This window comes from Branchiostoma floridae, chromosome 7 (assembly GCF_000003815.2).
Source record: "Branchiostoma floridae strain S238N-H82 chromosome 7, Bfl_VNyyK, whole genome shotgun sequence".
In the NCBI taxonomy this organism is placed as follows: Eukaryota; Metazoa; Chordata; class Leptocardii; order Amphioxiformes; family Branchiostomatidae; genus Branchiostoma; species Branchiostoma floridae.
This window is the reverse complement of record NC_049985.1, coordinates 5911080-5933712: the sequence shown is the minus strand read 5'-3', so window position 1 is coordinate 5933712 and position 22633 is coordinate 5911080. Positions and strand designations below refer to the sequence as shown.

Sequence of the window (22633 nt, the reverse complement as noted above, 5' to 3'; positions counted from 1 at the left end):
TTTTGTCTTCCATAAGTCCACAGATGGCCCAAAAGATTCAGCCAGACCAGATCTTGAATGTAATGATTGAACAGTTGTAAGACTAGCAATTTTATGATAAATCTTACAATTAATTTCTGCTGTCTTTTTGTCTTGAAATTCCATAACTAACAGATGTGCCAAAGGATTGTAGAAAATGGCAGCAATAATTTAACAGCTGTAAGACTAAAAGATTGTATGATAATTGTAGTCAATCATTTAATTTCTTTTGTCTTCTTTTCTATTCCATAACTACGCAGATGTGCCAAAGGATTGTAGAAAATGGCATCAATAATTTGACAGCTGTAAGACTAAGAGATTGTATGATAATTGTCCAGTCAATCATTTAATTTCTTCTGTCTTTCTGTCTTCCATAACTACACAGATGTGCCAAAAGATTCAGCCAGACATCAGCGAACCGTCGGCGGGAGATGACGACGGTTCCGGCGCCGCCTCATCTGTTCCTCCATGACTTCCTGCAGAAGAGGAAGGAGAAAAGACCACACCCTCCTGTGGATTTAAAAGTAGGGAAAGCTGTAAGTGCATGCGAGAGGCCATGAATGCCAGAGAATGCAAAAACAATCAACGGCATGTATGCAAAGAAGACGGATATGTTAAAAAAAGTGTTGTAGACTACCATATTTTCTTGAAAGTACTCACCCCTATTAAAATACGCACCCCTGATTTGGGACAAGTCCTAAAGTCCTAGACAGATCTATGAGACTGTAAGGTAAAATAAAACTCAAATAAAGTATGCACCCCTCCTCTGCCAATTTTGAACAGACCTGAACAATGAATACACCCAGAATTTGGCAGCAACTTGTAGCCTTTTTCAATTTTCAAAAGTTGAAAAAGTGTGTCCTTTATTCAAGAAAATACGGTACTACATGAAGCATTGTCTTGAAGCATGAATCCTTTTATGGAGTATTTCCTTAATATGCTTGCATGATGTTTTCTTTATGTTGCCATGAGTTTCTAGCTTCTTTTCTGTATTTCACTTTGGACTGCACTGTTTCTGCATGCTTTCAGAAAGGCAAGTCTTATCAGAAAATACCAGTCTTGTATTACATTCATCTTGTTAACACACTCAGCCTATTGGGAAAAGGTTAAGACTTAAAACTTCTGTCTACGTTCTCTCCAAATTTGGTCAAACTTGGCTCTTGTATGGCACTGCTTGAACTGTATGCACTCTTATAGTCTGCACTATTCTATGATTTTTCTTTTCCTCGCTATGCCAATGCAAATAGTGTGTGATTCTTTATTTTTCAATACACAACTTTTGTTTCAGGGTCAGCTATTTTTTATTGTTGTACACTTATGATGAACCTGACATACTAAAAGTCCAAGCAGATATCAGGGGAGGCTCTTAAAACATTTTTCTAGCTGTCCTATTCTATGTCAACTACCTCCTTCAAAAGGGCAGCTAGAATAATGTAACAATTTACCCCCCCCCCCATGTCTGCTTGGAGATTAACTGTTAACCTTAAAGTTTATTCTTGTACATCACCTAATATATGTCCATTTAATATGATCATTGCAAAGATATAAAACTATTTTTCTTTCTGGTTAACATCTCTGCTTTGTCACAACCTTTATGATATGTGTAAGCTCTCTAACAATATCTGTGTATAAATTATCCCACCCAACATTCAACACAAAGGACTCAATATAAAGTTTTCTCTTGTTTTCCCTTTCTCTCTTGTTTGTTTGTTTGTTTTGTTCTCTTCTCCCCCCCCCCCCTGCGGCTACTATGGTAAGGACCTCCAGTATGGCATGGTATCACCCATGTGTTCTATGTTAGATGTTGTCTCCTTTCATTCATTGACAAAGATTGGTGTGGGATGGTGAGTATTCTCGAAAAACATACCCGTGAGACTTCATAAGGATACTTAGGTGAATACTACATACCATATTTGGCACCAAATTCCAATAATTAGTATTTTCTATGGTGAGACTTCTTGCAGTGAAAGTAGAACTTTCTGCAGAGAACTGTCCACACACAACTGGATGATTGATTTATTGATTGATTGATTGATTGATTGATTGATTGATTGATTGATCGATCGATTGATTAACCAAAATGAGACAAGATTTGGTAACTAGATTTAGTTTGCTACTGATATGGGGTCAATGTCATCTCACACCAGTCTCCTCATACTAAGTGAAACATTTTGTCCCATTTTGTTTGATCCTTTCTAACACACATAACCAGTATCCATTTGGTCTCTGTGCTGTGTTGATGTTGCATGTACATGTATTACACTTAGTCTAACTGTATCAGATTCTGAAGTGTTTGTTGTGTGTTGCCATACTACTCTTTCAGTAATTTCAAAATCATGATTACATCCGATTCGGTGTTATTGCATGACTTGTTCATTTTGAATTGAAAATAGACTGTGGAAGCATGCAGAAACTCAAGTGTGACTTTCTCCTTTCTGTGCTTTTAGATGTTCTGTTCGGGTTTTACAGTCTATTTTTTCTGTCCCTTTCCAGTGTGTGGACATGTGGAAACAGCGATCACTCAGCTTAAGTGCCCCGTCCCACGTTGAGGTATGTGTTAGAATGTTACAGTAATATTATCACCTATTTTCGTTGATGGAGGGGGAAAAGATCCTGTTCGATCCTACACCTCACAGTCAGACATTTACATCCTTTGGTATAGGGTACACATAGCTTTTAATTAGATTCAACCTGGCAAATAGTAGTGGACAACCCCAAGTCAACTGTTCACACTCATGGTGTTGATCACATGATATACTACATAGAACTTAATGGTAATATGTTAGTTTGTAGAAATTCATTGCTAAAAGCACAAACATTATTCTCTCCAATTGTACCAATTTTTATCCTCTTACAACAATGTCCTAATTCTATCAATCCAAAACTTACAGGATTACAGTTTCAAAAATAACTTTTTGCATTGAGACAGAAGATCTACTAAGTATCACTACAAACCCCAAAGTATGTGTGAAAATCATTGAGCATCCAATTTGAACTGTAAAGTAATACATCATGATCAGTCACTGCCATCTTTTCCTCAGTCCCTAAGATCCACAACTTACAGTTTTATGGATTTAAGAAACTTTTTATTTTAAATTGGAGACATAAAGCGTAACAAACTATGGCTACTGATGTATCTGTCACTGTGATCATTTTCTCAGCCCTTAGATCAAAAACTTACAGGTTTACAGTTTCAAAAACTTTTTATATGGAGACAGATGTGAAAAACTATCACTACAAAGTATGTGTGAAAATCGTTAACATCCTATGTGCACTGTAACATAATTCTAAATCATCAGTCAAAACCATCATCAGCCCTTTAGATCCAAAACTTATCGGTTTACAGCTTCAAAAACTTTTTGTATGGAGACAGACAATGTGATAAACTATGGCACTACAAACCTAAAGTATGACTGTGTGAAAATTGTTTGGCATGCAGTGTGTTCTATAAAAGTTCTTCATCCGTCACTGCCATGTCCCTGTCATGTTCACACACAAAATCTCTCCACAATCTTACACTCGAGTGCAACCGTGGGAATAGCAGGGTGGGAAACGGGTGGTGCCGTAGATTGAATTGGAATGGAAGCGCTGATACCTTACGTTGTAGTCTCCAACCAGTACCGATCATCGGGTCGCAGCAGAGACTTAATGTGCATCTGTCAGTGTTCTCATCAGAGCTTTTCAGCATAGGGGCTACCCCTTTGCTGTTATTAGGATCCCCTAAGCTGTGATTTGAGCCACTATGCTGTGTTGTGAGCTCCTATGCTGTGTTTCATTCAGAGAAGGGGACTTTTCTGTCACTTTGTAATTAAAGCTTGGCTTTATTTCACTAAATTTGGCTTTCAAATGCAGAAAATAATGTTTCTCAGGGTTCTAAATTTTGAGGGAGAAGATTCCCCCAGAGCCTTACAATGATCATGCCTGCATTGCATTCCTCGTGGCTTTGCTGCAATCAGATGCTCCTATGCTATGGAAACAAATCCTGGTGAGAACACTGTCTTTCCCCCATGCACTTGGCTTTTGTGGGAGAAGCATCAAACTTGTGCATGGCCCCTGGGAAATCACTTCTGGCAAACGTCCTCCCCAGCCATGTGTGAAAGATTGGTACACGCCCTCTAAATGCGGGCACTTGTAAAGGTTCAAGAGGAATGGGAAATTACACCGCCAATAATTGCTGACCTTTCGACCTTCACTGCCCTTACAAAGAGGCAAACAGCTGACTCAAAACTCGTCACATGAGAAAAGTCGGTCCAATTAGTGAAGTATTCCAGTAACATATGGTCGGGACGCGAGAAAGTTTTCACATTTGGTATCTCATATTTGGTCTTATTCCCTGTTTTTTTATAGGTGGAGAATTATGCGTCTGTCATGGAGAGACCGAAGTCGACGAGCGACAATACTCCGGTGAGGGCTGACATGCCTATAACGCTAGTTCACCTTTATCCACGGGGTAACCTATATCTGTTGTTTGGCAAAACAGTGTATTTAGGCACATCAATTCGATGGGTGGTACTTTTAAACTGCAATGTACTGAAAATAGTGAAATTTTAAACCGACGTCCCTCAACGTGATATCCACAAATACCCTGTTTTTAAAAGCCACGGATATAGGTTACCCAACGGATAGAGGTGAACTAGCGTTATATGACTCTTGACTTGAAACCTTAAGTGTTAACCGGGAGAAGTTGAATGGTTGTGAAGGATTAATGGACTGCAGACTGTGACGTGCATTTGTACAGCGGCACCTACAAAGCTGTGCTAATCTGTTCTTGCCGTAAAGCATCAGCATCCCCGTCCATCCCTGTCTTCTCCATTGACTTTCAATACGATGACCATGTACACCTGCATTATAGTACTATTGTGTATATATGTACATGTACTGGCCAGAAAATACAGTGAAAACACACTGCCAGAAAATGTAGACCCTTCCAAGCTAGCAAGATTTTCAGGTCATCTTTTTGGCAGGTTGAGCGGTTTCTGTATAATAGCCCTGGCAAATAGCCCTACTATCTGTCCTTCTGTGGTGATTGTACTGGTCATCTGTCAGTCAATCAGGCACAAATGTTCCTGGCAAAGTTTCCAGCCAATCATGTTGCTGCTTCCAGTCAAAAAGTGACCTGATTGGCTGGCTACTTCCCAGCTGTCAGCCAATCAGGTACTGTTATTCCTAGCAGAATAACCAGCCAATCACATCACTGCTTATAGTCAAGAGACAACCTGATTGGCTGGTAACTTACCTGGGAATAGACAGTCAAAAGGACAGATTGGTGACTGTTTGGCCATGGTCGTTGCTTGGTGTTGCGTATTACAAACAAAAGGTAAGAGTGACTGGATTTCCAAGAAACTAAATAAACATTATCAAAGAGTCAAAGATTTTTTTCAAGCGCAGTATCTAGAATGTTTAGTCAGGCAGGCAGTCTTGTCTTCAAATCACTTGATTATTGCCATGTGCGTTGTAGCAACTCAGTTGTCCAATCTGTCCATACCAACACTATGGTAAGTCTTTTTAGCCTGCTTGAAAGAATGCAGAGGTTTTGTCCAGGGGGATAGTAGTAGCCAGGATTCCTTATGGCTGCCTCCCTTCACAACAGCAGTCAATAATTCCGTTCACTACTCAATATTCTACAATTGGATAAACACGGAGATTTACTTCCGGACATTTTGAGTGACATCCATCACATGCTCCCCCAAAATGTCTGCTTGGAGAATACTAGTAGCTTGGACCTGCTAATGCCTCAGTACTGACACATGATATGATAACTGTGCTCTGACTCATAGATCACAGTAGAAGAAGTTGTTCTGGAGGCAGAGAGGAGTAACAACAAGATCCTGCACAGCCGGGTGACCATCCAGCAACGCCCCACTGACAACTTCTACCAGGGTGAGCTGTATGTGGACAGGGACCACCAGCCAGGGGACAGCAAGAGGGAAAACGGGACCTCCTGCAAGTATGTCTGTTTTCTTGAGGATCTCTTACTATAAATCTTGAAACATTTGCAACTATTTAATTTTTGTGAAATTGTGTTGAATGAATGAACGAAGGAATGAATGGATGAATGAATGAATCATGGATGAATGAATGAACTTTATTACTCAACAATCGCACAAAGTACAGTGTATGGCAACCAATAACGATACTGCAAATATTGTGTTTCTGTGCCATGATATTGTGTCTCAATCACAAACAGGAACATGAAAAAGTCCTTTCTACTCCACTTACAATATAAATAAATTTGCAGTGATTAAGTTTCGTATTTAATTTGATGTTAATCTGGGACCATGTAGCAGGTATCTATTGGTTTGTGACCCTGGTTCAGAACCAAGTTGTTTTGAGTTTAAATTCTGACTGTTTTCGCCCATGTGACTTGTGTGCTACTGGAAAGAATTGCAGTCCTTGGGATAGGACATTAAGCCATGGCCTTCTGTTTATTGTTCTTGTCAAAAAGGGCTTAGGAGAATTTCCCCCAATACAATGAACCAGAATATACTGAGTCAGACATATAATAATGTCTGTATCCTCTGCCATGACCTGAGGAAGAGTAGCTCAACTGTTTGTTGAGTTCATTGAGCTAAACTGGTTCAGGATCACTCTGCTGGATGGAAAATAACAAGTTTTTCTCTTCTACTCCCCTAAATCAAGATTTATGTTTAGAGACTTAACACCCTTCTGGATGGCTCCCAACACTTAGATATTTCTGGCTCAGTGATTCCCACACAGTTAGCAGCTTACTTGTAGCCACTGTTGGTATTGTCAGTAATCCCCTTAGTTCCTTCAGGACTTGTTATATAGGTGTAAAGCATTTCTATAGGACTGAATTGCGTGCAACGTGATAAGTAAGATGTCGTATAGCCACCATCCTTAATGGGGCTCTAATGTAGAGGGAACTCCACAGCAATGAATGAGTCTTAGAGCAAGGAGTCAAGGGACAGAGTTACAAAGTGCTTTTGCTTAAGAGTGTGGCAGTTTTTAACCAAGAAATGTGTTAATGTGTATCACTTCACTGCTTATACTTCACCAGAAGCAAAGTTCCTAAGTAAGGAATTACAAACCGATGCCAGGGGCTGCTTTTTTTGTGCTTTTTGTAAAACTGATATAAGAACTAATAAATGGTGTTTCCACCAACTTGAAGAAAAGTGCATCTTGTTCCCCTGGCAAGACATGACAGTTTTGATGGATGAATAGAAGCATTACTTACAAGTGGTGCAGTACTTAGAATCTTTTAAAACCAAATGAGAGGATCAACTACTGTAAGTGCTCTGTATGGATACTTTGTATGAGATGTCGCTATCATCATTTTATTTTGTTTATTTTCCAAGCTTTGAAATCTATATGGCATTTAATCTTAGCCTGGTATCCAGCCATATCATACTCATAGCTCCCGGAGGTATAATACAGCTGGATTCCAGGCTAAAGAAATGCATTTTCATTTGAAGTTTTCTGTTGAAGGTAGATTATAGCCTGTAGGTCACTTTAAATTATGGAGTATTAGGTTTCCCAAGAGAGTTTGGGATTTCTCTTTTTTTGTCTTTCTCTCCAATTTTGTACCAAACAGCTACTATAGGCTGAAAGTTAAATTCACACACAAAGTAGAAATGATAGCACATATTTTAGTCTCATCATTAGATCTTATTCAAGAAATTGAAGAGTCTTAAGACTAGTCTGGATGCTGTGATTAGACATTCAGACAATGACATGCCACAATATAGAAAGGTTGGAAAAGAGCCTACAACAGGAATATGTGGGTTAATTCAAGCATACATTGTGAATATGGCTTGAATAATTTTATTCTTGTCGCACATAACTTAGAGGTAACTACAACTCTACCATGATGTTTATTCGGGCTGGCATTTTGTTTTTCATATTTATTACCTCTCACAGTCCCAGCGAAATGAAAAATCTGTTGTTTCCAGAGCTGTGACAGAAAGAGATGAAACACCATCTGTGAATTCCAATATAGCAACTATTCATGCAGCACTGATGCAAGAGAAATGTATTCCTTGCTGATGTGTAGGCATATGCATTTGCATGCTTGTACCTGTTAGTTGTCATCATGTTAAAGTGAATGAAATACAGTCACATCCCTAAGACAGAATCTCAATACATAGTTATTCCTGCAACAGCACAGCAGCCTTAACACCAAACGTGCTGTCAACCAAGAAGTGCCTTGCAAAACAGTTCCATGCATCAAAACCACATTTAATCAAATAAATGTCATCAACTTGAATCATTACATGTATGATAGTAACATTCATGTACATAGCTCATTCAATGCTGTTGCCTAATAGTATGCTGTATACATCAATCATTATCATCATATGGTATATATTTGTTTATAAAAAAAAGTACAGTAACCAACTAAATTTCTGTCAGGACATTTACAGCAATTAGAACAAAGTTCCCAACATACGTTGGTAGATAACCAGCTGCTGCCACGCCGATTGCCTGCGAAGCTGGTGTGTTACGCCAAAGGGCGGTTATACCGGCTATATAGATACAGATACAGATACATGTAACGTTTAATGTCTAATGTTGAATAATACATGTTGTTCAAATCAAAATCGTCATAGAAAATGAAAATGAAGAAGCATTATAATTGGAAATAAGAGACATTTGTCGTACAGTATTGCTGAAAAACACTTTTAGAAACAGCTATTGTATAGTGTATGAAAATTAAGCACACTGTCAGAGCAATCAGCCACAGACGTTTTTATTTTTACCAGTTACTGTGTACACATTGTACTTGTATGATGTAGTATCTGTATCCACAGAAGAATTGGACTTGAGTTTATGTTAGCGAAGGGTCAGCAGCCTACAGTAACCCTGCTATCGAACCCTCCGGGCGTATCACCCACCCCGTGTGAGTGCCACATCCATAACCGCTTTCAACCTCCAAATGCCAGGAGAGCAGAGTAATTCCCAGTTTCTCATATAATCCTGATGAACTGTAAGTGCACCGTGGTGAGGCGACATTTATCAAGACTCGGGAGCAAGGCCCGCAATAATGGCAATGGTGTATACAAGAGGTGTGGGTGATTCTTAAGCAGCCTGCAGCTATACAAGAACCTTTAAGCAAGAATTGCATTCAATGCACATTCAAGGACCATAAATCTCAGTGATCTCTCTTAGGTACCTATTCCACCGTCATTCATTGAGCGAACAGAACTTGATTTGTATCATAGAACCCTTGATTATAAGTCATATATATAACTCAAATATGATGCATGAGGTTTAGGTATGATTTAAAAGACAACAAAAGGTTAAAAACCTTTAAAGTTTTGTTCTTTATCTAAGGAGTTTGTACTGACCAACCTGTCAAATGTTTGGTCACACAGCGGTCACTAATCTTTTGCAACCTCCAGTGGAAACTTAAGCTGGTTTTTAAGCGAACATATAGTTTTGATGCTAGCATACATGTTCCACAGGCACTGCCATAATACCAGCACATGAGATAACATTGTTATTGAGGCATTCTCAAGATTGTCTGGAACTCCTAGATATCTGAAGTGTATATACCTCAGGATTCAGAATCAGATGCTGTATTGGTTCATCCCTGTCAATAACATTGAAATCATGTATTTTTCCCATGTGGTGTTATTATGGCATCCTATGCATGGAATTATGAGAGTTGATGTTACATACATTTGGACGTATATCTCTACACAATGGTGAAGTTGAAGGTTGATCTCTTGTTTCTCCTTAATGATATACTTTACTGCAATCCCTGGTACAAATGTTGCACCTGCCATAAAAACGATGTGTGTTGTCAGCAAACGTGACCTAGAGGAAGAGCAATGCTGTAGTTACTGGTCTCCAGATGAAGACTGATCGCTCGGGGGAAGACAGCCACAAGTCTGGATAAGGACACCAAATTGGTTTGCCAAGGAAATCAAGTTAGGATAGATTGCGAGGCGTGACCTTTTTGTAGAGCATTCCAAACAGGGCAAGGCAATCTCGCAAAGTAATGGAGGCAGGTACACGGTAAATAACCCATTAGAAAGCAAACCAAACGCAGGAGAGGGCGTCTTCGGGTGGAAGATGCACGAAGATAGAAGGTTATTATTTGCCCGCTCTACGGGGAAATATTGACGCTGCAATATCCCGCGACTTCAGAAGAACTGCTCTCGCTTGATTCTCTCTTTATATCTTTTAAATGGCTGCGTATTTCCAGGAGTCTGGGACTGTGGGTGGGTTTCTGAAGAATGAGTATTACAGTGTTGAATGCCCCAACATTTTTCAGCTGCAGTATGGTATGGTTGATGTCCATCAGATAACATGAGTGTATACATCTTTTTGTATGTGTGCAGCGTGTTGGGATATTAACAGCCTCACTCACCTCACGCACTGTAATGCTTTTATATCTTTCTTTTGGCAAACAGAATTGAATGTGAAAGGATTGATGTAATCATATAAAACAAAGCAACTACCATGCATCACAGATTCTAAAGAAAGTTGAAGGGGCATGAGTTTTCTGTGAATAGTTAACAACAAAGAGTTCTAATTTGCATTAAGGAAAATTTTACCAGTAAAAAGATTGCAGAGTTTCTGAATTCCTTCAAGCATCGAATTCTAATCAGATCTGTGGAGGAATAATGATTCTATTATTCTTTTAAGGCAAAAAATACTTGCCATAATAAGTACTGAAACAATGCATTTAAGATAGTCCACAAGTTCATAACATTGGGAATTCCTGTTGTTTTGAATACATAGATTGTACATGGTAGCAATTGATAAGCAGGAAGTGATGTTAGAATAACTATGGGTGATTGCTAAGCTTTCAGAAAAAACAAAATGCATAATGTCTTAGTGATTGTTGAGTAGTGAATGGTTAATCATTCTGCAATAGGCTTGATATGCTGGCATTTAGGCTTGAGGCCTTGCAGATGCAGTTCATTCTGAATCTGCCAGGGTGACTCACCAGCACAGTGGCTTAGATTCAGCCACGTTTCCCAATATTTTGCACTGTACATATCACAAAGTATTTGGCAATGTTGAAGTGGATTTTATTTCCACAAAGTCCAATTTGGAAGTAACTGCTATGGAGTGGTTTTATCAATCAATAAGGAGCTCAGGTAATCTTCCAATCTCTACAGGCCAGTGCCAATTGTCTCATAGTGCCTTTAACAGAAAAACACAATAAGTTTACAGGAAAACCCAGTGTAAGCGCAACTCATGTTAGCCTGTCCCACATCGGGTCAGTCTATCGATTTACAGAACACAATTTTGACCTTCCTGTTCCAAGTTCAAAGATTTTCCTCACCCGATGGTTGAAGTGCTTTGAACTGTATAAGCTCTGAACTTGACCTTTGACTTGTTATTGAAAGAATGAACATCGATGTTTGAGTGTTGGGCCATTATAGATATTGGTTCTGCTCCTAACTATGTATTGTACCATTCGATTTTTCACTCTGTGTACTTACAGGAAATTCATACATTTTTTGTGCAGGTTTACCCACTTCTGCATCACTATCTATATTGTATATAACTCAAAGACTATGTTCAACTTGTTAAAATCTAATATCATAATTCACGAGTCTCTAAAACCATGCGTCTCTTTGCTCACAACAAATTGATTTTTTTTAATGTGTAGGAAAAGAAGTTCAAAGTTTTTAGTATTCAGATGTCATATCTGTGTTAAAGAAAAAGATTTACTTTTGTTCTCAACGAAACTTTGTTAACCTGTTTGAAAAGATGTCCAATAAAGTTTCCATTATTCAGACATCATATCAGATTCTATATTGGTGCCAACTGCCAAGTTAAATCAATGGGCCATGAATCAATGGAACAAAGTGTCCTCCTCATGAAGTATTTAGCCCAAGTACGGATAACTTTGTAGTCCCGCTTGGTAATCCCACTTCCCGATTACCTGCCTAAGACTCATTCAATTCCCTCTCCAGAAATTGACTTGTTCTTATTCCGTTGTATCGATCAGGCCTAGGGAAGAAATGTTGTGTTTTCAATTACCTGACCAACCCTCAGCTAGCAAACACTTGCTAGCCGTACCAATAGCCACATTTTGTGTTAGCCACTGGCAAGATTTTAGATCTGACATCTAAGTGATGGAAACATTGTAGACTCGTGCCCAGATTCCTCATTTCTGTTGCAAATGGAAAATTGTCATTGTAACAACTTATATCATGTGTATGATGTTGAAAATTCATACTCTCCAAGCAGAGGTTCAACTTCGGCTGTTTTAAAAATTTTGTAGGCATTTGTATCAGGCTTTCAATTTTGTACCATTTTCTTTATGTCTCACCACAAAAAAAATGGTACAAAATAGAAAGCTGGATGAAAACATCTGCTTGGAGAGTAGCAAATACCAGTCCTTACTAGATTCATTTCAGTTTTGCATTCTTACTTAAACACTTATGGATCACTAAATCCTGCAAAATCTAAAAAAAATAGAGAATCTGTACCGATCAGCCCTTATTTCTTTCAGGACTGTAACCTGAACATTAATTTTGCTAGGCCACAGCAAGCCTTATGCTAATTTGAAGTCTGTACCTTTGGTAAAGTCTTAGTGTGACTCTCTAGACCATTGTATTGGCCTGAAGCACCTGTACATGTATATCCCCTGAGGTCACTTTCAAAGCTGTAGTGCAATCCCCGACCCTAAATTAACTGATGTTCTTGTTATTTCCGTTCCCCGCAGGTTTCCGCTGGGGAGCAAAGTCAACGCACAGAGGTGGGTCATCATGTGTTTATTGATCTAGAATAGCCAGCTGTGTACAGTCTACACTGTCATAGCTGTGACCTTCTACTCATGCTCAAGGTGGTATCTCACTGTACTTGGAGCACTCGTGCGGCACAGCAGGGTTCGTTCACAGTGGCGCTGTTGTATAATTACTTTTGCCAAATTTTCATAATTTAGATATTGTGTAGTATAGAAGACAACAAAATACACAAAATGTAAGAAAATTTGTTCTTTATCTCTGAAATTTGTTTAGTATCTCTCGAACCCTGCAGTGTCGCACTGGTGAGGCAAGGGCAATGAGATACCACCTTTATGCACGACCTCTACAATACATGTATATCTTGGGAAGGCTCTAGGCTGAGGTTTCCACTTTTGTGGGTGTGGCCTCTAGCGAACTGTCAGCCAATCGGCTTCACCTAAAGAAAACTTTTAGGCAATTCTCTGATTGGCTGACAGCTATACTTACAGGCCAGGCCCACAGTAAGAAGATTAGCCTAGTTTAGCGGAGCTTTCCCGAGGTCATAGATATATTGTACGAGGCAAGGCTTTGCATCTCAGGAGAATGTGATCTGAATAACAAGAAAGTTGTGGTATCAAAGTGAAGACCAGTCCTAGTAGCTGGTCAGTGAATGTCATTTTAGTCTGAAGTTCTGACCACAAGTTTTGGACCAGTTGTTGTTACTGCTGCTGCCATGGAGGGAATTTGTTTGCCAACATTTTTTTTTTGTTTATTTGGTTGTTTGTTTGTAGTCAGGACAACTTAATTGGTCAAACTCAAAGAGACACTCAATCATTAAATTTCTAAAATTAGCATGGAAGTTCACCCGTATTGACATACATCCGTTTGGTATCCGCCTTGGGTTCGAATTTTTTGCGATTAAGTGTATAAGTGTTGTTAATCTACATTGAGTGCTCAACACCTGTCAAGGCATGATAGCAACTGGCAAACAATCAATCTTTTCAGAAAGTCAAATATAGTCAGAGCAATTTTGTAATGCAAACGTTTTCCCATTGTAAAATCAGTAGGCATATCAAACATTTGCATACTTTAACAACTTTTTCTACAAATTCCTGTTATTAAAAAACAGCCGAGTATTTATAGTAGATAAAAACATATCCCCTTGGCAACTCGTTTGCCTGGTACGATAACAACCCCCACCCATTGAATTTGCTGACAACCTTAATACATACATGCTGGCTGACTGCACACCCAGATATAGCTTTTGCAGTAAACCTCTGGTCACTGTAATGTTTCTGAAGATCACGTACTCGGGCTGTAAACCATACGTACTGCAGGCATACGATAGGCGATCCTGTTTCTGATGTATCTGCACGGTTCACTACCCCTTCCTTAATGGTGACCAATCAGACAGCAGGGCGGCTGTAATGTAGAGAGATGGGCTATCAGGAAAGCCCCGCTGACACCGCAGGGCTGGAAATACTTTTTCTGCATACCTGCACTGTGACATTGGAAATAACCTGCCCCAGACAAATTTTACCTGCAACACTCTGACTTTAGGAAGTATGGATCCTACTAAAATTGTTCAGGAACCATTGCTATTTTTTCTTCTATACTATATCAGGGCCCGAAATCCTTTTTCTGCATACCTACACTGGTGCAGGTAACACTGAAAATTACCTGTACCAGTCAAGTTTTACCTGCACCACTCTGAATTTAGGAAGTATGGAACCTACTAATTGTTCAGGAACCATTGCTATTTTTTCTTCTATACTATATCAGGGCCCGAAATCCTTTTTCTGCATACCTACACTGGTGCAGGTAACACTGAAAATTACCTGTACCAGTCAAGTTTTACCTGCACCACTCTGAATTTAGGAAGTATGGAACCTACTAATTGTTCAGGAACCATTGCTATTTTTTCTTCTATACTATATACTATTAGGTGGTAACAGTCAATGCAGCTAATAACAATCCACGTACACCTACATCATATGACATTTATGTATAAAACCCAGTACCTGGACCAGTGCAGGTTAGGTGCAGATAGACAACAGAAATACCTGCACAGCTCCAATTTTACCTGCACTAACCTGCATATGCAGGTAGTATTTCGAGCCCTTCACCAGTTCTTCAGCTGTAACTAGAGAGATGGGCTATCAGGAAAGCCCCGCTGACATCGGTTCTTCAGCGCTCTCCGGGTCTCTCAGTGGGAACAAATGAGAAAATCAATGGTTGTCCCCCAGTAGTTTATGGCGATGATAGAAAGTGATTACCTCGTTTTATTGTCTGTAGCAGTGGTCCTCCCAGGCCGCCTCTGCATTGCTTGTGGTGCAACTTGGCTCCAAGAAATCCTCAGAAATTTTTTATCAAAGATCTGTTGCTAGTTATGTGTTTTGAAAACACAAAGTGTATAAAATACATTTCATTGGCTGAGTTAAGGGTCAAAATTGTGATCTACGCATACATGTAGGTGATGTCATTATTATGATACACCCCATTGGTTTCTCAATGCTCGCCATTTCAACAGTAACAGTAACAGTAAAATGGCTGAATGTCAAAAAGCAGCAGGATTGTATTCATTTTTTCTCCAAACACTTTAAATCTTATGTTTTCCTGTAATAGCTGAAGAAAGTCTAGGCCCTAGATGTAATCATTGTGGAAGTGTGCAATTTCATACAACAGTGCAAAAAGTGTGACTGAAGGCTACAACTAAGGTTGAAGAAATTTGAACAGTTCACTAATTATAATTTTTGTCTTTTTCCCAAAATTGCTTAATATATAAAAAAAAACCTATATGCCATATGCATAGTGTTTGCCATTTTCTACAGTCTACATGACTTTGTATGTTCTCATATAGCTCAATCCAAAAGATCTTCCCGCTTGCAGGCTCCATAACTCCAGATCGTAGATAAACTTTAATTTGTTGCCTCTCAACACGAAATGTGCCCCTTAATGCAAACTGTGGCATGTACAGCTACAAGAGAGTGCGCCAGGAGGGGCGTTAAGAGTGGCACATAAAAATTGCGGAGCTGAAAAGCCACCAGCGAAAAGCCATGGGAGTGTCATCTACAATAGCAGCCTGCGTTATCTTACTCTACTGGGACCCTTTTGCAATATAATCATTTTCAGACTTGCCCCAATCGTTTTATGAAAGTGCAAAATAATATTGGGGGACAATGTCAGCGATGAAGCAGATTACTCAGAGGAAGGCTGTTCACTTCATTTTGATAAAGCAAGTACTGTAAATGCAGAAACTTTTACGGTGGTTTAATATTCGCGGTTTGCGCTGTGGCCGTTTCTCCGCGACTCAAAACCACGTGAATTTTTTTACATGGCAGTAAGAGACTACAGTACATGGTTCTACCACGAATTTAAAACCACCGCAAAAAGTCCGTTTTACCACTATTGCAAAATTAAGTCCCCTCAAACTTAAATGCATTTACAGTAGTGGAAGGAAATCTTTATTAAGATCTCAAAGGTGACTTGCTGATTGATCATCTTGTAACATCTGATTCAACAGTTGGCTGACGTGTGTGATGATTTGCCTGTCTGATGAAACTCTGATAAGTTTTTGTGACTACATAATATGTAGTTTTGATAAGCTGTTGCTTCACATAGTATTTCTTTAAGAACCTTGATAACATCCATCACCTTCTAATCTAAAATTACACAGCAACTTTTGAGCAGTCAATAACTATGAATTAGAAATATTATATAGTATCTCCAAGCATAGAAATGTATATTGAGGTGCATTTTGTAACAGCTGTTTGTGACTGCTTGGATTCTCTTTAACACATTTGCAAACAGACTGAGTTTGGATGGCTGTCAGAGAGTAACTTTGTTACATGATCAGCTCGGATGTGAAATATAACCTCAACAATTAGTCAAATCTGGAGATATATTTGGGAAAGTCAAGTAAAAATTATCTGTTGGTTGTATACCACCCAATGCTGCCTAACTGTGTGAAAAGACTTGTGAAACTGCAGTCTGGCAGATCATGGAAAAAGTTTCTGTTTCTTGCAATACAGATTTAGTCTTGATTTTCTGATGGGTGTTATTTCTTGACATATTAGGCAAGAAAGGGTAATGTTATCCCGCAAGGGGTGATATACATGAGACCCTGACGGTGCATAAGCACGTCAACTGATGATGATGATTTTGATGCTATTAGATTTATAAGATATTATGTATTTTACTCAAGATCTTAAATTGTGGTACAGGAAGGATTAATCAAAGTACTAGTATGTTAGCACAGGTAAGGACTGAAAATAGTGCTTATTTTTGTCAGTAGAAGAACTGGACCTTACAAACTAACTTTCCTATCCTTAGGTATATCCAGCAGTACAAGGACCTGTTCACAGAAGAGGGGCGACGGTCGGTGAAGATTGCCCACATCATCCCTGGCCAGCCACCCCAGATCACTCACACACAGACCCCCAACCCTAACACCCCCACGCAGATAGTCTTTCCCGGAGGGGGACAGGGTTTACTGGCTCAAACTGGATCTACCATTTCCCCTGGAGGGGCCACACAGGTAGAAATCACATTGAAGAAATGCACTGATGATCTCCTCACTCTCTCCTCAATTCTATGATAGTTGTAGTAGAATTACTTTGTTTTGTTAGAAACTTCTTAGTCTTTACATATTATGTTCAACATTCTTCACTATATATGTTTCATAGATCCTTAATAAGCATGCTGTAATTCATTGTACTTAGAATAGATATGCAGATGTAGTTTTGATTTTTTTTCACATTTTATCCATTTTTCTGTTTCTAAAGCTTATGCTGTCATTAACATTACCTGCCAGTAAATTAGAATCATAAGTTCTTTATTAGTATTTCTCATCTTTCAAGATAGATTTAGCATTTCTTAGCTGTTATGATTCTGTTAGTTTCATACGTGTGTAGTGTTAGCATGACTTTTTTTATGTTCTCTCTTTCTTTTGTCAATGTTGTACATGTGCTTTCAACTTTGTTTACAGTACAACCGCCCCTTACTGAAGGGGAGCAGGTCCTTAGGGAACAAGCCCAAGGTACTTCCTGCCTCCGTAACCAAGCCTTGCTCTGCCTGCCTGCTTCTGCACCCACAGTTTGTCCACTAGGGCGGCGAACTCGCTGCGACCCAAAAATTGACCCATGTGGCATAGAAAGATAAAACTTTTGCGCCTTGTGTGTTTTGCTTCGTCTTTTCAGTCACACTTTTACATTTTGCTTGATATTCCAACTACTAAGTATGATTCTGAAGGTACAGAATTACACAAACCAGCGAAGGTCATAGGTCAAAGGTCGCAGCGAGATTGTAGCATGATTGCCGTCTAGTGGAAAGTTGGCGTAACCCATTGGTGTCCCAGCCTGAAAGTTTTGGCTTCAGCTTGTCAAACGAAACACAAAAAGCCTGCACCTGGTATAATTGAAGATGCAAATTTGCAGTGGTGTTCAGGTGATTCGTTATGCAAATTATGTCTTGTTATATAAAAACCCGTTAAAACAAGTCCTGCCCTGAAAAAGAAGATACTGCATCATGTTTGGCATTTCCTGATTACTGCTGTTTTGTGGCTTTTGTTGAAATTCTTTCTTTTACAACAATACACTCTCCTAACATGCTTTAATTTGTGACTGACATGTATGTTCTGGTCCTGTACAGAGTTTCTCTGGAGGCTCCAGTGGTGGCAGCAAGTCCAAACGGCCTCCACCGATCAAGCTGTCTCTGTCCCTCAACAACACGGGAAGTCTGTCCTCTAACCTCATGAGCCCACCTGGGGAACAGGGAGATGCAGGCACTCCTACATCTTCAGGTGAGACACCAGGTATACATGTAGAAGAGTGAGTAAGGGAGATAGTTAGCGAGTCATGAATGAGTGGAAATAGACAAACAGTTTCTACATAAATTTAATGATTGTTTTGTTGATGTAAACAGAACAATCATGTACATTTTGTACAATGTAAATGTCCGTAAACTTTGCACTTTGTCAGATTTGCTGACCTACTGGTAGAGCATGTGTCAACAGAAATTGTGACCAGGATCTGTGGTTGGGGTTGTGGTCCTTGGAAACTGTCCCTAATGTAATTTTGGAGAAATGCATGTTAAAAAGATGCCCTCCTAATAGTTACTTTTCAGTATCCAGTGAAGCAAATCTTCAGTCCCTTCTGCAGCATGTATTTACAAAGCCGGGACTTTATTCCAGCAAGTAGCTATCTAACTCAGATTTAGGAAAATATGATAGGTTTGTATAGCTGCATGAGAACTTATGTAAGGAGACAGACTGGAAGAATAGCCAAAGTCTGATCTGTATTAGTTGGTTCATGGTTTAAACTGAGCATGCTCAAGGTCAAAGGTGAATGCCCCTAACTTGTAAGCAGTTCTTGTCTACAGTTGTATATAGTTGAAACCATGAGCCAGCTTATTCCTTGCAACTGTGTCCCTCAGGACTCGGTGCATCACACCCCTCCCCCACCATCTCCATGGGCGCCCCCATGATGACCCCCACCATGGCCATGTCACGCTCCCTCGGCCGGCAGATCCCTGTCTACCCCCTGCCCGGCCACTCCGTTGTCAGCCCTACAGATGGAGTAGGCACGCCACCTCTGGCCAGTTCAGGTACTGCAGGCACTGCAGGCTACAAATCCAAAGAGAATATTTCAGCCATTTTGCTGTTATTACACCCCAATGGAAATCTGTTGCTTGAGCATGAATAAAAGGCATTGAACAAATAATCAAGGAAAGATTAGGTTTCAAAATTGATGAAAGGAAAGAAATGTTTGAAATCCATGATCCAATTGCCATGTTATATAAAGTTCAAATGTTTACTCACTTATCTACTCTTAGCACAATGTTCACTCACTTCACATCAAATTAAGTACAAGTCATGAAATAGCCTTGTGGACAAAATTATTCCATTCACAGCCTTTGTATAAAACACAACATGTACACAAAGTCATGTTTTCGCCTATGACTGAATGTAGACATTTGCCTGTATTGCCAATTAAGATCTCATTTGATGTGTTTAGTCTCACATTTGGCATGAGTGGTTATTATCAACTGTTGTCAGAAATATAAGTCTTTTGAAAAAAATTCAAGAAACCTTGAGAGGAAAACAATCAGTTAGCCCAACTATCCCTTCTTACATCAGTACCAGCATGTGCGTTGTGGGAACACAGCCTCCTATTGTGATCAATAGAGTACAGATCATGAAGCCAGGGTATCAAATTCCAGATAAGAAGTGGAGGACCATTTAGTAGATAATCTCACAAGTTTGGTCAGTAGTGCCCTACAATGGAAAGCCATTTCAGCACCATGGAAAGGAGGGCTGTATTTACATGCAGTATCTCAGTACATGTACATGTAGATGCACCATAGTAGTGGAACTGATCATTGAACAGGGATAAAAATCCTAACCTTAACCATAATGCTCTTGAGTGTCTTTTTGTACCAAGCACATGAGCTGCCGCTTAGGAGTTAGGGGTTAAAGTCTTGCTAATTCTTGTTTTCCATGTAGCACCCTGACCTGAGTTATGACCCAGTCACATAAACAATCTGTGATAAAACTTTTTTTTATGTATAATCTGTAAGTTTTAGTGACCTTGGTATTGCTTTTATCTATGTAACAGTGTTTGTATTTTATATCACTCACTCACTCAGTTCCACACATGTAGCTTGTACAAATTTACATACAATAACATGTATATACTCTGTATAGTATGTAACATGTATAAACCCTGGATGTTAGCTCACTTTGCGGCTAAATAGTATCTCAATAAATTACTACTAGTACAATAAACTAACACCTTTGTTTCCACCTATGCTAGGAGCAGGGTTTCCCCACGGGACCATGAAGACGCCCAAGACGCCCCCACCCCTGCGGCCCGGCAGCGCCCCGGGGGCCCCCAGCGGGCAGCACTCCCTCCCCAACATCCTCAGCAGGAGGCAGTCGGTGCCTGAGATCACACAGGGCGGGGCACAGGGACAAGGTAGGGACTGGACTGAAAATGGTATTTAGGGATATCAAGTCAGCAAACAGTGGTTTCAATATGCAATATAGATAACTGCAGTTTTAAACCACCATATGTTTACTTGATATCCCTTAACACCATGTTATTAGATACAACAGATCATAGCAGTGACAGCACTTTTCCAAGGCATTCACAGTACCGGGAGGGATTTAGACAACAACATTTGGTAGAAAGTTGGCCAAGAATATGTACCAGAGACAAAATGGTGGCAATATCACACAGCTGCACATGGCCAGTTCTCTGGTGTTGCTAATAAAGCATGGTTTATTTGGATCCCATCATTGGTATGCCAACATTTCACAAAACCTGGAATGGTAAACGTAGCAGGTCAGGTCAAGGTGAGCAGTTATAGCACCCGTAGGGAATCAATCTTCATCAACATTGACATTGACATTGAATGCTAACATTTAATTTCCTAACTGAACCTGTCCCTAGGTTCTGTAAGCATGACTAGTTCCAAGGTCCCCACACCGAGCGGCACCCCAACGGGAACCCCCACAGGGACCCCCAAGCCCGGGGACGCCCCACCCACCCCCTCTTCCGTCCCCACCCCAACCTCGGAGAACCTGCCTATAAACATCATCGGCACCATGGCCCAGGCAGGGGGGATAGTGCCGACCATCACGGTGAGTTGGAATTTTTCCTTTCTTTTCATACTGCAAATCTTTAAATTTCACAGTGGTTTATTTTGCAGCTTTCGCGATGACCTCTTCGCCACAAATTTAGGATACTGTCTCTTTTTTATGACTACTGTACTACAATGTGCATGTGTAGATGCATCATTTCAACTGCAAAATTAGAATACCTTTCTTGTCCTCCTATAGAATGCAGCTGACCTTTTAGAATTATACTCAAAGTCAAAAGATGGCACATTAAGGAGGATACTCTGCTTCTCTGGTTGAGGTTCCAATGTTTTTTTTCTGATGACATAAATACTTCCCCACCCCAGACCACGACATCAGGAGGCCTTGTGTCCATGCGGATCCCCATGTGTGTAACCATGGTGAGCGGCACGCCCACTGCCGTGGTAACCACGCCTTCAGGAGTCATCACCACGCCCATCAACCTGAGCGGGGCGGGGCCAGGCATCATGACTGGAGCCATCAACATTATTGGTGGGACCCCTATAGGTATATGTATTGTGTGGTGTTTATCCTATGGTATCGGAATGGCCAGTATAACTGCCCTTTGACATAACACACCAGCTTCTGCTTTTTGTATCTGTGTAGCCAGTATAACCCCGCATAACACAACACTTTAAATCTGGAAAACTTAAAGAAAACCATAACATTATTCTGATACTGATAATGTTATTCCATGATGCAGCATAATACATATAGCCAAAGGAAAACATCTTTTATTCTATTGCACAGTTTGCCCAAACTCTATCTTAGGTCCCCAGAATTCTGCAGACCCTTCCATGTCCCTGGAGACATCTCATTGTTACCTAGATATTGATAAAACTTGGTTCTTGGATTTGGAGTGTCTTTCCCAATGTATTGAGTCACCTGTTATTTCAGTTTGGGGCAACACCCAAAGGGTGGAAACTTTTATCATCATTGTTCACTTATTTGCTCCCCCTCTTCTGTACCCCAGGAGGCAGCATCACCTCCTCCATGCAGGGCACAGCCACCAGCAGTCAGCAGGTCACTGCAGCACCCATCAACATTACAGCAGGTAAGATGAGATGTAGTCAGATGTATGTTGTATGTAAGCCTTGCAGCAGTCCTTTCCCAAAGCCTGTTATACAGTACTTTAGTAACAGCTTACGAGGTCAATGTTACATTCTTAACTAGTGCTCAAAGATGTTGATAAAATAAATTCATTAACTTCACAGGGACTTGATTTTACAGTACAAGAGAAAAGGAGGTTTAGTTTGTATTTGAAACAATTCTATAGTTGTGCTGACTTTAAAATTGCAGCTGAAGCACATATTCACACAGTGTTTTA

General features: G+C 39.9%; 1 protein-coding gene across 10 annotated transcripts in view; it reads left to right on the top strand.

Annotated features, from left to right (window-relative positions):
• Positions 1-22633, top strand: part of LOC118418867 (transcription factor SPT20 homolog) — a 108846-nt gene that overhangs the window by 79915 nt on the left and 6298 nt on the right. For 5 of the 10 annotated variants that reach the window (XM_035824971.1, XM_035824966.1, XM_035824969.1 and 2 more), the window contains exons 11-23: positions 404-554; positions 2512-2568; positions 4366-4422; positions 5796-5965; positions 12668-12700; positions 17001-17205; positions 17656-17706; positions 18318-18468; positions 19101-19271; positions 20480-20641; positions 21119-21309; positions 21633-21813; positions 22280-22360. In XM_035824971.1, coding sequence (XP_035680864.1) covers positions 404-554; positions 2512-2568; positions 4366-4422; positions 5796-5965; positions 12668-12700; positions 17001-17205; positions 17656-17706; positions 18318-18468; positions 19101-19271; positions 20480-20641; positions 21119-21309; positions 21633-21813; positions 22280-22360 — 1661 coding nt within the window. The remainder of the gene's footprint in view (positions 1-403; positions 555-2511; positions 2569-4365; positions 4423-5795; positions 5966-12667; positions 12701-17000; positions 17206-17655; positions 17707-18317; positions 18469-19100; positions 19272-20479; positions 20642-21118; positions 21310-21632; positions 21814-22279; positions 22361-22633) is intronic. The other 5 variants (XM_035824970.1, XM_035824968.1, XM_035824967.1 and 2 more) reach the window with 4 other exon arrangements.